The 17403-nt window shown below is 25.8% G+C and overlaps 2 protein-coding genes across 4 annotated transcripts; both read left to right on the top strand.

Annotated features, from left to right (window-relative positions):
* Positions 1–252: 252 nt before the first annotated feature.
* LOC114123104 (uncharacterized) lies at positions 253–8451 on the top strand. Of its 3 annotated transcripts, XM_050210776.1 has the most exons (7): positions 260–554; positions 945–1120; positions 1610–2016; positions 5368–5511; positions 6922–7045; positions 7133–7222; positions 7337–8449. In XM_050210776.1, exons 3-7 carry the CDS (start codon positions 1666–1668, stop codon positions 7540–7542), a joined length of 915 nt encoding a protein of 304 aa, XP_050066733.1. In that variant the 5' UTR covers positions 260–554; positions 945–1120; positions 1610–1665; the 3' UTR covers positions 7543–8449. The 3 variants fall into 3 exon arrangements, with proteins under 3 accessions (XP_050066735.1, XP_050066734.1, XP_050066733.1); XM_050210778.1 differs by lacking the exon at positions 5368–5511 and having other exon boundaries at positions 253–554; positions 7337–8451; XM_050210777.1 differs by lacking the exon at positions 945–1120 and having other exon boundaries at positions 259–554.
* A 2519-nt stretch (positions 8452–10970) lies between these two features.
* Positions 10971–16595, top strand: LOC126555865 (suppressor of Mek1-like). The gene is made up of 6 exons (XM_050210789.1): positions 10971–11134; positions 11497–11603; positions 13867–13929; positions 14733–14870; positions 15735–16057; positions 16303–16595. The coding sequence occupies exons 1-5, from the start codon at positions 11032–11034 to the stop codon at positions 15813–15815; spliced, it is 492 nt and encodes a 163-aa protein (XP_050066746.1). The 5' UTR covers positions 10971–11031; the 3' UTR covers positions 15816–16057; positions 16303–16595.
* Positions 16596–17403: the final 808 nt, after the last annotated feature.

Below are 17403 nucleotides of genomic sequence, written 5' to 3'. Positions count from 1 at the left end.
AAAAATACAATTGAATTCACTGTGATGTATATTTTTTTGTTTTATTGCAGTTACTGTTTTTATGATAAATCTGATGAAAAAATTTCAAATATGGTTGTTTTGTAATAAAATATGAAATAATTTTACGTATTTTACTTTAGTTTAATCCTGTTTATTATTATGCTGATTAGTGAAATTTGTTAGAACGCAGTCACGTTAGAATACAATATATCAAACTTTGTCTTCGTCGTCGAACGAACAACGCTGACATAACGTTATTTTTATATTGGACTCCGAGTTATGTAATTTAACTACATATATACTTACGTACTTACATTACTGTGTTGAAAAAGAATAAACATGTAAGTTTAACCATTTTAACCACCCTTTTCATAGGATTGTGCGCTTTGATGTCAGACGTTTTTTTTTTTTTGAAACGCGACGGGCGCAGGATACTATTATTGTAACAACACTATTGTCATAGTCACGACTGGCTCACTAGCGAATTCGCTCCACGCGGCGCACGTTGACTATAGAACGCGGTCAGTCGTTTGCACTGCACCGAACAATTGAAGGTACGATAATATTATTAAACTTTATGCCATAATAGCGTAGTTTTTGTGCAAAATACCACATCTTGATTGTGAATATTTTATTTTATTATTAATTCTATTTTTTCATTGTTGTACAAATGATAATAATAAGAGTGATCGTGGTAAAATTTATTTATTTATTATACTTTCGTCAGTACTCCGTAATGTTGAACGGGATAAGTCACGCCGGTTGTATACAATAATATTATTTAAGTATATCAAAATTAAAGTAAAGTAATTAATAATGTTATATCGATATTATTCTTGACGATAATTTCTAGTGATCACTATTATTGTTATCATAATACGACACTGCGAAAGTTTAAATTGTTTATTGCTTAATATTTAACGGCGCTATAATACAATTTATAGACTCTTGTGGAACATCGGCTGCCAGCTGTCACATCATCTCGATGTGTATTTGACATAAGAACTGATTAAAATTTAAAAAGAAATTGTTTTGACATAGTACCTGCTCGGTTATGTATTGTTTAAAAAACAAAATAATACTGTCGGTTTTATTTTTACAAACGACGCTAGATTTTTTGGTAAGCTTAAAAACAATATTTACACTCACTAAATTGCCTGTCTGTTGTTCATTTTTAAGAAACTCGATATTTCAAGAAAATCAATTTTAATCTATCGCGGTTTAATGTCTTATTTTTTAGAGATTTTTCGTTCAATTTATGAAACACGCTACACTGGTACATGCAATAATATCAGTGTTGAAATTTCTTTGCAATAGTTAAAATTTAATTATCTAAACATTAATTGTTGGTAAATAATTAAAATCAATATTCTAGGTTTACAAATTATACAATAATATGTACCCATGTTTACAATATTTTATAGAACGATTCAGAGTACTAACTAAAACTTAAAATAAAATTCAAAACCTTAAATGATTAATATTTTTTTTTCTAATTTAGTCGTGAAAGTAACATATTTTGACCTACTATTAAATTATTCACCTTGCACGTAGACTAATATTGTCGATGACATTCGTTTATGATTTATCCACAAATTCATGTTTTAAGCCATGTTGATAACAAAAAACATCAAATGTGCATGAGATATCCGTGTCCAATTCACAATGAACATTCGCGGGGCAGCTGGTGGGGGTGGCAACGGCGGAGATTCCGGTTCGCTTTCCGATGCCGGATACTCAGCCGCTCTAGTAGACGTTGGCCGGAAAATGTTAGCAATGGATGCGCTACAGCTACCGCCGATTAGGACTACAGGACCATCACCGGTCGCTCACAATGGACGTTATTGGACGCCGGACAAACGCAGGGACAATGCGGAAACAGTCAGGTACATTCGGTGTTTAGTGCAGACCTGTGAGGCCATCAAGCCGTGGATCGCGACTGATAACCAAACATCGTCACCACCCCACACCCGGACCAAGGTAACGATGGACCAGTTGCCAAAAATAATGCAAAAGGTAACTAACATGGTTTGCACTAAGTAGTGATAGGAACTTATCAGTTAGTGGATAGATAGAAATCATTATAGTCGCTAAAGAAATCGGACAAGTATAATGGATCTAATAATTTCTTTCTTGCTGATGTAATCTCATTACAAGTTATATACGATCTGCCATACATCAGACTATTACTAACTATAGTACAGACAATATTATGGTTTGTAAAAATGAACTCATGCGTTCAAGAATATTATTTAAATATCTAATACATGTTATATCAGAACATAACAATATACGATTCAGTGAGCAATTTTAATATAACTAGATAATGTCAATTTTTCATACTACTCTGTTTATAAATTCAATTTTTATAAATCATGAACGTCTAATTTAACAAAGTAATAACTTTTAATGTGTAGTGACTACATAGTAGTGAAAAAAAAAACTATAACACAACTATGTAACAGTTCTTAAGCGTATATTATTATTCTTGTACTAAAAAAATACTGTAATAACCATTTATTATTACGTTCCCATAATCTGAGGTCACATAATTAACTGAAAAATAAGGATTTCAGCACTCTCAGCTTTTAATCGAAATTTCAGACCTAACGATAGTTATATTTAGTTAAATTACATTAATGTATAATTACTGTATTAACATTATTTATACTTAACGACAACGTCCAATACAAAGAATATCAATACTCAAAATTAATAAATCTATGATATGCCATTGATAATATGAAATAAATATATTTTATTTATTATAATTTATAAGGTAATTAATTTTTTATATAGACTTAAATATAACATATATACAAGTATTATATGTATTCGTATGAGTAGACTTATTCAAAAACCGAGATTTATACATGGTGGTAATTTATTTGAATATTCTTATTTTTTTACCCCGGAAACAAAAATAATAGCCGCTGGTTTAACGACTCACGAAATCGTTTCAAAAAAGTTTGCCTAAAATCTATACTTTAGTCATGCAATGGTAAAAATAAGAAGCGTTTTTATTTACATTGCTTTTGCATGCCGATTATATAGGTAAATTAAAACGTTTCAACGTCACGTATAAAGTATGTATATATTGTGTATTTACATGCGTCACAATATTATACAGGATGATACATTTTTAATTATCCTTGTACGTTTGATTATTTTTTTTTTATTCAAATCTACCTTAGCGCATTCCAATGAATGTTCGAAAGTAGATTGTTATTAAATAATACTCCGGATAATACTGCTTTATGGAAATAGTTTAAAGTTTAAACAAACAAATTGTGAATTTTATTTAATATATCTGAGTAGTAATTTGATAGGATATAATTCTGTAGCTAATAGTTCTAAAGCACCACTCCGCGTATCACGTCCGATTTGGAAATATTGTTGTAATCGAAAAACAATAAACTATAAAAATGTATAGATATATAATATAATAGAAACATATAAGACACGTAAAATAATTCTCGAGAATATCGTACACGTAAATCGTAAATAGAAAATACGAATGAATAAATGCAATTTAGAAATGGTTTTATAACACGTTGAGAAATAATAAAAACGCTGTTGGTAGGTAGGTAGATGAATACATGTCATTAAAAGTAACGAGAAACAAAAAAAAAAAAAAATACACACTAAAATGAAGCGTCAAGAGTATAATAAATATTTCAAAATAAAACACGATCTATTTGAGTATAAAAATAAAAAAAACACTATAATCCTATTTAATCAGTATACTAATACGCGTTGTATTACAAAGTAGTTTTAGATAAGAAAAAAAAAAATACGAAAAATTAACACGTCGACTATGAGATAATATTATAGCCCACGCGAGTGAGCTCGTGTAAAGCGTCGTGCACTGCGCCTGGATCGCGTGCGCAAATGGATAATATAATATAATAGGTACATGTAGTTATGTATTATATTATGTATATTTTATTTGTTGTTATTATAACCAACATTTTCGTTTGCTGTAAAATAAGTGCGAAAAATTCAAGGTCTCACGACACAGAAGAGCCATCTATTTGTATAGTACCTGAAACACAATATTATTGGTGGATACTTTAGTAGTTTAGTGGATCTTTTTAGTACCTATGCATAAATGAATACTATACTATTATCATTGTTGTATGGCTCGAGTTATAAAGTATTATTCAACACTCCGTATTGGAAACGTCTCGACAATATACAAGATATCAAAGAAAAAACGTAAAATCAAAAATTATTTAAATCCTAAGTTTTAAAGACCTATTTTTATTGAAATGTTTAAAAAAAAATCGTCAAGAATTATTATCATTTTACTTACAATGAAAAGTTAAAAAATAGAAACTTTAAAGGCAGGAACCTTACGATCGTTTTCATAGAATAGAAACGTTAATAATTTTAAAGTCATAATATTAATATATCAAACGACACTTAGGTATTATTAAAACGTTTTGACGTTGAGCTGTGCCCTTCTAGAACGAAGGTACCTGCAATTACCGAGTATATTCTATTCATACTACTCTTTATCGATCGTTGCGTAGTATTGCAGTCGATACAAGATTTAATTTTTCATTTAGAACTACCGAGCAAAGTGTTTCTGGATCAAATTTATTTTAACTATAAAATTATATATGCAGATCAATGATGTATTCATTGGCTATTGTTTACAATGCCTTGAATAGGTACCCAACAAACGTTCCAATGCTTTTTGTTTTGTATTATTATACCTCTGAGAGCTACACAAGTATACCATACTATTATTGCATTCTACTGAGCCAAAGACGATTTAGGTTTATTCGTTTTTAGCACGACGTCCCGTTAACTCGTCCAACCGATAGTGAACGACTGGTCGAAATAGCGTGCCGTAATTTTATCGGCTTGACGTTCGTCCTTATCTATTTTTCCGTATAATCTCCTTACCTTTAATATTATTATTCAGCTGTTACGAGGTGCAGTGGATTGGGGTGCATGACGGCGCCACACCGTCCCCATAAATCACGCGCGGTGCAAGGTCCTCGGCGATTAAAACTACCTACGCATATATGTATATTGTATATACTATATATACATTACCTAATACCTATATATATATGTATGTAATATACATGTATTATAATATATATTATACTCTGAATATTATTATCATCATATTATATAATTATTATTATTATTGTAATATATTATACACTGACCTTAAGGGTATAATGTTCATGACTGAAAGCAATCACGGTAAAAAAAAAACGTGGAGACCTCTATTTATAAAATATAAATTAACGTGTAAGATATATAACTCACCACAAATACCTCACTGTCGATTCTCTGTTTGCTAGTATATGTAATATCCAATATAATAATTGTTTTCGTTTTATGAAGGTACTCGGGAACAAGATCCGGAGCAACAGGGATCACAAGTTTGTCAACTACTGGACGCCCAGTGATTTCGTTAAAAACTGTTTGTTTTGGCACAATTTCTACAGACATTTTCATAGATCAACCGAATTAGTCTTGAGTCCACACGTGAGTCGTAATCTTGAGGGTAGGGGTACGTTAATATATTACAAAACAAACAAAATACCGAATATTTCATAACTCATGGGTAATGCGTCTTGTTTTTGTTAAAATATTTAAGTTTGGTTTTATAACATCGCCAATATTAGTTGTAACAGATGATAATGTGTCGTTCAATTCAATTATAATAATTCATTGATTAAGTTAATTATAAAATAAATGTAAATGTTTACAAACAATTAAAATAACATGAATTTTCAATCTAAATACACTGAAAATATTTTTAAATCTAATATATTATTAATTTACATAACCTTTAAAATATTTTATTATAATTAATTAAGTTGAAAAAGAAAAGTAATGTTTTGTATGTCTTAGCCCTATAGTATAATACATAGTGTTATTATTATAAGCATCAAACTCAGTTCAATGGTTTATAAGTAGATAGGTACATAAAAAAAAACTATTTTTTTCTAGGTTTATTTTTTTTCTATTTCATAGGATACTGAATAATAGTATATTTATTAATTTTAGTTAACAGGAATATTTGTTATTTATATAGTGTTATGAAAATATAATAATTTGTCTCAAAACTTAAATTATTATTTTTACGTTATATCATAATTATATACCATAATAATAATATAGAGATTAACATACATTATTATATAAGAACACGATAATAGATATTAAGTACTTAATTAAATTAAAAATATAATATACGTTTATATATAATATTATTCCCTCTAAAGATAAATTAATGTAATTTATAAAATAAATATTTAAATGATTATCCATCTTAGATGTACTCGTGCAACCATGGTCGAGAATTGTACTTATAACTGTTATTATTATATTTTAATGTAAGCGTGGTTCGAATTGCTATCTGGTTTCATGGAAATCCGTTTTGTTATAATTTAATTCGCTTAAATGTGATTTAATTCCACACGCACCATGGTTTTCTACTAGGACACGCCCTAAAAAGGTAAATCGAAATTAAAAACGGTGACTACACGGCTGTTCAAAATATAAATAGTAAAATTTAGACGTTATAAAAATGTTAATAACTGCAAATATCAATTAGGTACCTACCTTGTGGAAAGACAATCCTCACAACTTTATAATGGTTAATGATTATAACTTATAGAACTGTTAAGTGGTTAAAAACAATAATATTGTGTTAGTTTCTCTATGAATAATAGGGGACCTATATTGTAGTAGATGTTCAAGAGACTGATAATTTGATCGAAGCATAAATAATTTAGGATTATAATATTATGTCAAAGAATAGTCTATACATTTTTAACAAAGTTTTTAATTATTATATTGAGATGACAACAAATCACCTAATATACATGTTGTACTTACTATAATACCGATTTATTATACCTCTTAAATTAAACTCTTTGGATTTTATAGTTATGCGAAGAAGCGCAAAACTGGGCTAATCATTTAGCTCATACGGATACTTTTGCTTATCAGAATAAAAGCAATTACGGACAGAATCTATTCTGCAGGAAACCGACTACAACTGAAATCGAGGGTAAATATTTTTGACGCAACGCATTAAGTTAAGACCAGGAAAAAATACATATTTGTTAAATTATATTTTTATTTAACTGAGACGCAGGAAAGGACGTGGTTCGTGAATGGTATTCCTCTTCGAGAGTTTATAAGCCAAGAAAAAATCCGAAAATGTACTCGGCCAACATAAATTCGGGTAAATCAGTGTCGTTGATCTACGGCATATATTTTTTTCTTATCATGAAAATAGTTTTAAATAGCAATAAAAAAATCATCAATATCAAGATATAAATTAATACATTATACATAGGTCCTTTTACACAACTCGTTTGGTCGAACACGAAAGAGTTGGGTATTGGAAAAGCGTGCAGTCGGTCTGGTCGGATATTCGTAGTGGCTAATTATTACCCGAAAGGAAACTTGAACGGACAATACGCCAATAACGTGCATATGAACCAATATTTTTTGCCAGCCAACAAGAAGAAATTAGAATTCATAACTAAACATGGAGAATAAAAATGCAGCAGCGACGCTAATGGACTTTACGCTCAAACACTGTTTAGAAGTCGCAAAAGAAAAGAAATACATAAATATCATCAGCTGTTTTCGAACATTGCTGTAATGCAGAGGTTCTCAATCTGTGCTCCATATTTTTGTGGACACATCTATATTAATTTAATTTAAATTATTTATATATTATATAATATGTTAGTTAAATTTTTATATTTATATTATTATTTTTATAAATTATTTTTGTCTCAAATAGACATTCCTGATTTTTGGGGCTTATAAAATATATAATTTTTTTTTGGAACATAAGGTCTCCGCGAAAAAAGAGTTTGAGAATCACTGCTATAATGTAATTATGATTTCGTGAGTTTATACAGTAAATTATCAACACCATTTTTTGTGATTATTTTATGTTTATGTACGTCCAATCAACCGGAGGACCCGACACGGTATTACTTCATAATCGATTTCATACAATATTGTATTATTATTATTAAATTTAACATACGACTGATCGATACGTATTGAGTTTTATATTATGTATAATATGTACAATATACAATATACATAAACGACTGTTATATTCTTAAGTCTTAAATATTATTGTATTCTTGTATCGATCGTAGTTCTTAATAACTAGTTTTTACAAATATTTTATGTTATTTATTGATCGTATAGTAATGTATTTTAACCGTTTTTTTTTTTTGTGAAAAATCAGTCACATACACATAAAAAATAACATTTTGTTTTCAGTTGGTCTAAACTGATTGGTTTACTAAATTTTATGGAATGTATCTAAGTGAAATATTTTGTTTTTATGTTCTTTTATAGAATTTAATAGATATCTCACACTTTTGAAACAAGAATTTCTGATCATTCGTTTATGTTGCACTGTAACCATAAATTTATGTTTAAATATTGATATTAACCATTTATGATTATTATTTATTAAGTGTTTACTATTAAAATGTGATATGGAATTATTGAAAACGTATTATTAAAATATTTAAATATTCTGTAAATTTTAACGACTTGCATGTAATCTGATCTACTCTATAATTATTTCTTAGTTTCGTATAGGTTTCCCTCCCAATATTCCATGAAAATATATACAATTAATTTTTGTTATAAATACAGTTTTATGTGAGAAAGTGAGAAGTATTAAGTATAAATGTATTTAATATTCATAGTATTCATCAAGTATGGTATTATAAATTGATTGTGTGGTAATGATGGAATCTCTCAAATAATAATGAATTTTCTAGGGATCATAATAATATATTTTGTTTTATATTAGACTTATAATATATTATACTAAGATAAGTGAATAAAATCGAGTACTCTGTAACTTTACTGATCTTTTAAAATCATTAAAAAATCGATAAAATTACAACATGGCGCATTGTATAGGCAATACAGGTACATAACATAGTATTAGTGGACAATATTTTTGGTTTTAAACGGAGCAAAGATTGTATTGATTTTACAATCTACATTCTACATGCTATCTATTTTTATGATAAAATATAGTAAAATACTTTGATCATTAACTTTGAGAATAGTTTCATATAGTAAATTGGATTTCGTTTGTATACAAAAAGGTTAAAATTAAAATATCCCTGTATTTTTCAAAGTAATAAGGAAAAATAAACAAGACAAATAAGGAAAAACGAGTCTTTATACACACAATTGGTTTTTAGAAAAATCAATTTCGTTTTTTTTTTTTTTTTGGTATATTTTAAAACAAATATTTTTAAATCAACTAAATATTTAACATTTTCACCAGTTGTTTATGTTAGCTTAACCTTCATATAGTATAATTGACAATATATGTTGATTATTTTTGAGCTATTTATACATATTTTTTTTTATAAATTTTTAAAATAAGTTACTATCATGTATGTATACATCTTTTATGTCTGAATTTGGACGAAATTTCATATTTTTATAATGAAAAACAATTTTAACAATTTTATTATTATTTAAAAACATTATTCGAGGAGGACTATTATTTTTCGTGTACTATGATTTTTTTTTATATTTGGCCATGTTGTTAATATATTAAATAGATTAATATTAAGATATTAATTAATTATGCTATGGACTTATTTATTTGACTTTAAGGTAATATAAAATTAAAAAATAAATACAATGAATAGGTATAAGGTATATTATTCATTTTTATAACAATTAAATGGTAATAAAAATAAATGCAATGTTTTTGACCAAAATTAAATCAAACTATTAGTAAAATGAATTAATTTAAAAGAAATATCAAAAGGCATATATTTAAAATGTACTTGTAAAGAGCTGATAAAAAATTTTCAAAATTATTTTTAGTATACTATAATGGTATTTAATTCAATTCAAATTAAACGAATTCATTACAGTGCTCAACGCAATGCATATATACTATATAATATATAGCATAGTAGTAGCAATTTGCTAACCTAATCTAAAAAATAACATTGTATATATTATCTGTGAGAAGGAGTAAGTTTTGACTTTTGGAACTTCACATTCATGCGGATAAGGTGTATTACTTAAAAAATAAATGTACATAAAAACGAAAAAGTAAAATTTTATAAAGAGTGTTATTCCAAAATCCAAATGCATGCATTCTACCTCTTGAACTTTAAAATGTGTCATATATGTTCTTTTAAATTCTCTGTCTGTAACTTAATATTAAATGTAGAATTCTTAGACATACAATTAAAAAAAATTATGGATTTCTAAAAACAATAAATAATTTATACATTTTTGAAATGTTGATAAGTTTTTTAAAGTTCTAACTTTAAACTCTTAAAAAAAATATTTTGATTGTAGATTTTTGATATTTCTTAATAGAAAAAAAAACTCATGAAGAAGATCGTTGTGTTAAATTTTCAATTATTTCTATAAAGCAAATAATTTTTAAAAAAAATTTCAGAAAAAAAATGTAAAAAAAAAAATTCATGCTGTTTTCCTTATAATTTTAGGAGATTTTTACTACTGATCTTTCAAAACACTAACTAAATAAAATTTTCTATCAAAACCCTGCTTTTCATTTTAGAAGATGAAAGTATTTTTAGACTACTTATCGTGTTATAACAGACATACACACACACACACATACACACAAAATAACACACCATTGTAAAATCAATATATTTATCGCTACACTCAATATAAAACATTGTAAAAAAGCATATTATCTACTTACTAAATTTGTATGCTTAGTTTGATGTAGGTACCTGATGTACCTTAATTTATATATATATATATATATATTTCGTATACATGGAAGTCTACGTACAATTAATAATATAATAATAAAAATACAAGTATAGCTATTTATTTTGGTGCTGGCTGAAAACAAACAATGCGCAACCAAATACTGCCGATGGTCGGTTTCTACGTAGCCGTATATAAATATTATATTCCTATTGGTCATAACAGTCTAGTTCTATAAAATTATTTGTTTTGAGTTCCGTTAATATAGTGTTTATATTTAAAATGGAATATTATACAAAAACATTGTACTTCCTAAAAAGGAAAAGGCAAATAGAAGACGAGCATAATTATCCCAAAAGAATAAAAAATATTGTGCAAACTATAGGTAAGTAATATCTCAACGTTTTCGTTGTTCAGTAACTAAATAGTTTATAGTTCAAATTTGAATGACCAGAAATTCTCAATTATAATTTGGATTTTATTTAATCTCCGCAAGTCGATCAGAGAATTAAGAATTAGATTAGTCTATTGATAGTAGTGCTATACTATTTTTTTTTTACACACAACCAATGACACAATTGGAATATCATAAAATAACCGTTTTAGGAAAGGGGGTGCATCACTGTACAAGACATAAAGTTTGCTTGTGGGGTTTCCATCCTATAAATAAATAATTAAATATATATTTAAATTATAAATATTCAATGTTAATTATTATGTTCTATGCTGCAAAACATACACTTGAAGATGAGGATGATGTACTTCTAATTGATTCGGATTACAGATTTTCCGATGAGGAAGACAATATCGAATATCGTGATCTATTAAATAAAAAAACACCCAAGGAGAACGAAGTAAGTATTTTTACTTAAATATAATATATTAATCACTTTCTGAGTTGATACTTATTTATTATTTTATTATTGAATTCTAACCATTTAATTCAATTATTTTGTTTTTATTTTGTTTTAAGTGACTTATTATTTTACCATTAAAAATTATAAAATATATTTATTATTATTATGATAAGTAAAGGTAGTCATAGTAATACTATAATATAGTATAGCATGGTAAAAGAAAAAAATACAATGCATTCTGTTCAAAATTTATACATACAATAAAATTATCAATTTTTGAAAATATTGAATTTATAACGCTTTAAAAGATTAGTAAATGCAGATAGATTTATTCAGGGCAAGTATTTATTATATGCACTCAGTAGATGAGCGTTGTTCATTAGGTGTGCTTTCAGGATACATTTTTGCCAAAATATACCATTTTGGTAGACGAATCTTACGCACTTGTGTAAGGTTAAAAATTTTCTAATTATTTATCACCATCATTTCATTTTTGAGATTTAAAGACTATAATATACTTAATATAACTTACATGAATGTAAAAAATCTACAAATAATTTATAGAACGCTGCATTAACAACAATTAAATCACGTAAGTCATTAAATATTGAATTATGAAATTTAAATTACTAACCTACACATACCTATCTAGTGTAGATACGAGTAACTTTTAATAATGATCGTGATAATGGAAGCCTATATTTTTATATATATTTTAAATATAATATGTATTCTTAAAAAAGTAAAAAAAAAATTACAAATATAGGATTCAGAATATTATGTAGTCTGCGTATAAGTTGATTCCCGGGTACCTGTTTACTTACACCAATACAGTTAAATTGTTTCCCGGATCATTTAGAGATATGAAAGAGTAAATTTGCTATTGTTAAATTTCAGTAACGAAAATGGAAAAAAAAACAAATTTTTTTTGAGAGAAGTGATGACTAAATATATTATGACTGATAATCTCATTACCAGTTACCAGTGTTTAAAAACAATATATTTTAAATAATAACTTAACTACAAAACTTTTTTAATCAATAATAAATATAATACAATAAATAAGAATGAATGACGCTAATAGGCTAAATATTATATAATAATATATTATAATATTTCCATTAATAGTACACTAATAATAGGAGAATCAATTCATATAATATACCTCAACAATAGCGATAATGTGAACTAAAAATCTCTAAGATATGTAATTTAAATTATTAAAATAAACCACCAATTTTGTTAGTAAAAAAAATTAATAATACAAAAAAAAAGGAAAAAGTCTAAAATAATTTAAAGTTTATATAATAATTGTGGCCTAGAGACCTACTAAAATAAAAAAATAAAAATATAATAATTGATAATTTATAAATTTATGTTGAACTATACATATTTGTTAATTTTTTTTTTTTTTGGTGAAATGTATCAATTGATTGCAAATAGTATAAATTAACCTGTTAATATTAAATAAAATTTCTGATAACATATAAGAATTTGTTACATATATTTTTTATCATTAATACTTCAAAAAAAAAAAAAAAAGATTATTATATAATATCAATCCGTTACTCGTTGGTTAAAAATCTAAAATAATAAAATTAAGATGGTTTTCAAACTATTGGTTTTACTTGAATCTTAATAAAAATTGAAATATAAAGAAATAAATACCATAATATTATCTACATGTGACTGGTGAGAAGGGCATAGGATAGATGATAATTTATTGATATTGTCTTAAAAGGATATAGTGCCATGACATCCTCCCTGAATGACAAATCTATATTTATATTATGTTTTAAATTTCATAATGCGAAACGGAATAGGCTTTCCAAACAAATTGTCATACATCATAAATTATAAAATAACAAAATTATAAAAAAATATAATACACTTTCATGATAATGATTTAACACTTATAATAATTATGTTATTAAAAAAACAAACAAGTATAAATTAGACAACATTTTGAGATTAATATTAGACAAGTCAATTTTCATTAAACGCAGTATCTTTTATTTTCAGTTTTTCTTTATTTATAATCTAAAACAATTTAATTTATAAATTATTTAAAATGGCATGTATATAGTGGAGTAGTGCCATAAAACATAATTTGCAGTTGATACACTCTAGTATTCATAATCTGCGTATAAATTTATCAAATCTAAACAATTTAAACATTTACTTTTCTTTTCCAAAGTTAATCAATATTTAAATATATTTTATTAATTTGATTTTGAATATGAAATTTTAAAATTTTTAGATTATTAGATCTTCTATAGTCGACCTCACCGGAGATGACGAAGCCGGATCAATTATTTCAATCGTATGTACCTGTATTATTCTAATATTTTATTAAATAATAACAATAAGTATAATAAGTACCTAAGTATATTTAAAAAAATGCATACAACTATAATTTGCACATGTTTGTGTGTGAATTATGCAAAAAATAATTCTTATCCTGAATTGTATAAGGCACGAAGTGGTAAATACATCGGAATTCAAGCTGTACGAAGGCGTTTTATAAATCATACCTACGTTTGATATTTAAATATAATTCTGTAATTTGTACACCAAACGCAATAGATTAAATACTTAATAATTTTATTAGTTAACTTAGTCATGTTTTCTGTCCGATTTCATTTTCCAATTAATTATTTGATTGATTCTTAGACGTAGTACTAGGCAATTAAATAAATTGTATATTTAATTTTAGTTTACGGGACCATATTTCCTAACCTAACCTAGTGGAGTGATGGAAAATTTTTGCCTGCGGAATTAGTTACATTATAGTTAAAATAAAAAAATATTATATTAAAATTATATTAAGTCATAATGATATTTGTTTTACTAAATTATGTTGATTAAGCGTAGGTAGGTTCTGAAATATAGGTATATCTATAAATATATTTGTAAACACATAATATATTAATATTTTTAATAAATATATATTATATATATTATAAATAACTTTTTTTTCTATAAATTGTATATATATTCCTATATTAGGTCCTAAAAATAATTCTTGTAATAATACCACAATTAGAAAAAGTCACATGTTCTCATTTTGCTAAACTATTATTTATGATATATATTATATTTTTTTGATATTTTAAATTTAATTAGACAAGCTCAGTTGAGGAATCTTCATCTGATGAAGATAATGATGATGATGATTTCAGTAGCACATCAAATACTAATGATTCTTACAACGCACACGATATAATTGATCTGACTGTAGAAGATGATGACATTATATCAATCGTATGTACCCATATATTATTCTAATATTTAATTAGCTAATAATAATAACTTTAATGAGTATTTATATATAAATATAATTAAATACTCATATAACTACAATGTACAGATGTTTTTATGTATGTTATATAAATTCCATATGCTGAGTTTTATAATGCTCAAAGTTTTAAATACTTCAGAAATCAAAATGCACAAAGGCGCATTATGAATCATATACATTCGTTCGATGATTAAATAGATAATATAATTCTGTAATTTGGTCACCAAACGGCAATAAGCTTAATACAAATACATAAATCGATTTAAGATATCTTATCAGCCGTTAGTATTTTCTTAAAACACGAGTAATTGGAAACATTTTAATTTACGAACTTTGGTCCCAGTTAGTGGAGTGATGGAAATTGTTTACCTGGGTGATTGGTTATATTATAGTTGTCAAAATTATATCAACTCATTATAATTATATTTATTATACAAAATATAGATGATAAAGGGTAGTTAGGTACTAAAATATATATTGTGAATCATGGTTTATACTTGTAAATGTTTAACACGGCACCGGACTCTAAATAGATCAGTCTAACAGATGTATGATCTTAATAACTAACTAATAAATATAAAATATTGATACGTTTTCTTCTATAAATATATCTGTAAATACATAATATATAAATATGTTCAATATATTTATATATATTATATTATAAATAGATAAGTTTTTTTTTATAAATTGTATATAATATAAAGTCCTACAAATAATTCTTGTAATAATATCATAATTAAAAAAAGTCACATGTTCTCATTTTACTATACCTACTGTTATTTATGATAATATATATATGTTTTTGATATTTTAAATTTAATTAGACAAGCTCAGTTGAAAAATCTTTTTCTGATGAAGAGGATGATGGCGATGATGATTCCTTTAACGCTGATGATGCATTTTGACGACAATAATACCAATTTTGACACTTCTAACCGATTAAGACGAAACCCACCGATAATGACAACCCCCCTTCAATTTTGACTCACCTTACCTATTTTGACAACCCTAGCCAATGATGACTTATTTTACCTATTTTGACTACCCTCACCAATGTTGACTCACCTTACTTATTACAAAAACCCCCACAAATAATGACCAAACCATACTGAAGAAAAAGGATAAAGGATAAATTACGTACGGATCGGTTAGTAAATCCTCTTAGAAATATTTATTATTATTTATAATTAATCTTACTGTCTTAAAACGAAGGAGGTTAAATAAAACATACATAGTAAGTTTTGAGTGTGTGAAAATAAAAATGATTACTCAATCATTTTAAAATAAAATTACTTATTATAAATAATCATTAGATTAATTTAACATTTAAATTTATTGTGCAATATTAAATTATATAATCAAAAATATCAGTTCTTACGTGTTTTGTTGCAGATATAATTTAATGCAAACATGTTGAAATATACAGCTTGAAAAACGTCAAAAATTCAATACTTTATACAAGTTTTAAAATCATATATGTACTATATAGCTATATAGTATACATATTATTATGCTATGACAATTTCTGTTTCTTTTCTAATTTTGAAGTGTTTATACTTTTTGTTTTTTTGTAAAGTTTTTTACCATTTGCCCTTTTATATTTATATACCAAGAAACATTTTTTTTAGTATTAATGTTGTTTGTTTAAAATTTAATATTACGATTGTAAACACAAATTTTTATTATGTGTTCTTCTTCTTCTTATTTTTTTTTTATTTTTTATTATTATATTTATATATCAAACAAAATATTTTTAATATTGATGTCGTTCGTTAAAAATTGAATATTAAAAAAATAAAGTGAACTGTGTTCTTAAAAAAAAAAAAATGTATGTATTTTTTTTAATAATTGAATTATTTTAATAAATAGAACTTATAAAATAACAACTATACGAAACTTTTACCATACAATATTTAATAAAAAAGTAGATAAATTCTACTTCCATTAAACGGTAGATAATGAGTGGGTTACTGTAGTAATGAGTATGTTTACTTTGAATTTGAATATTTGTGATTTTCAAACTCTGAATTCATCCGTAAAAATTTAAATATATTATTACATACAGTTGTGTAAAATTGGTCTATTTTGTAAATTTCACTATGGGTATCTTACACAATATGATTGGACGTAGATGACTTTTATTTGAACTATAAAAGTTATAATATTAACATTTGGTAGTGTACTAGTGTCTATATATATTATATATACATAAAGGAAAGTGTACTTTAATAATAATAAACGCAGAGCCGTTACCGCTGAAGATGTGAGTATGAAATTTGGTCAGTAGTTTTGTGATTCAGACACCCACTAAAAAGAAAGGATTTTTAAAAATTTTTGATTTTAAAGGGTTGAAATTGGTAAAAATAAGTTTAAAAATAAAATAAAAAATAAAGAAATAAAATAAGCCAGGTTGTTACACCAAGTTTTTAAAAAAAAGTTAAAATTGAAATACTAGTATTTATAATAAATTATATAACCAACTTAATTGAGTTA

This window comes from Aphis gossypii, chromosome 1 (assembly GCF_020184175.1).
Source record: "Aphis gossypii isolate Hap1 chromosome 1, ASM2018417v2, whole genome shotgun sequence".
NCBI classification, from domain to species: Eukaryota; Metazoa; Arthropoda; class Insecta; order Hemiptera; family Aphididae; genus Aphis; species Aphis gossypii.
This window is presented reverse-complemented; position numbering and strand designations above follow the sequence as displayed.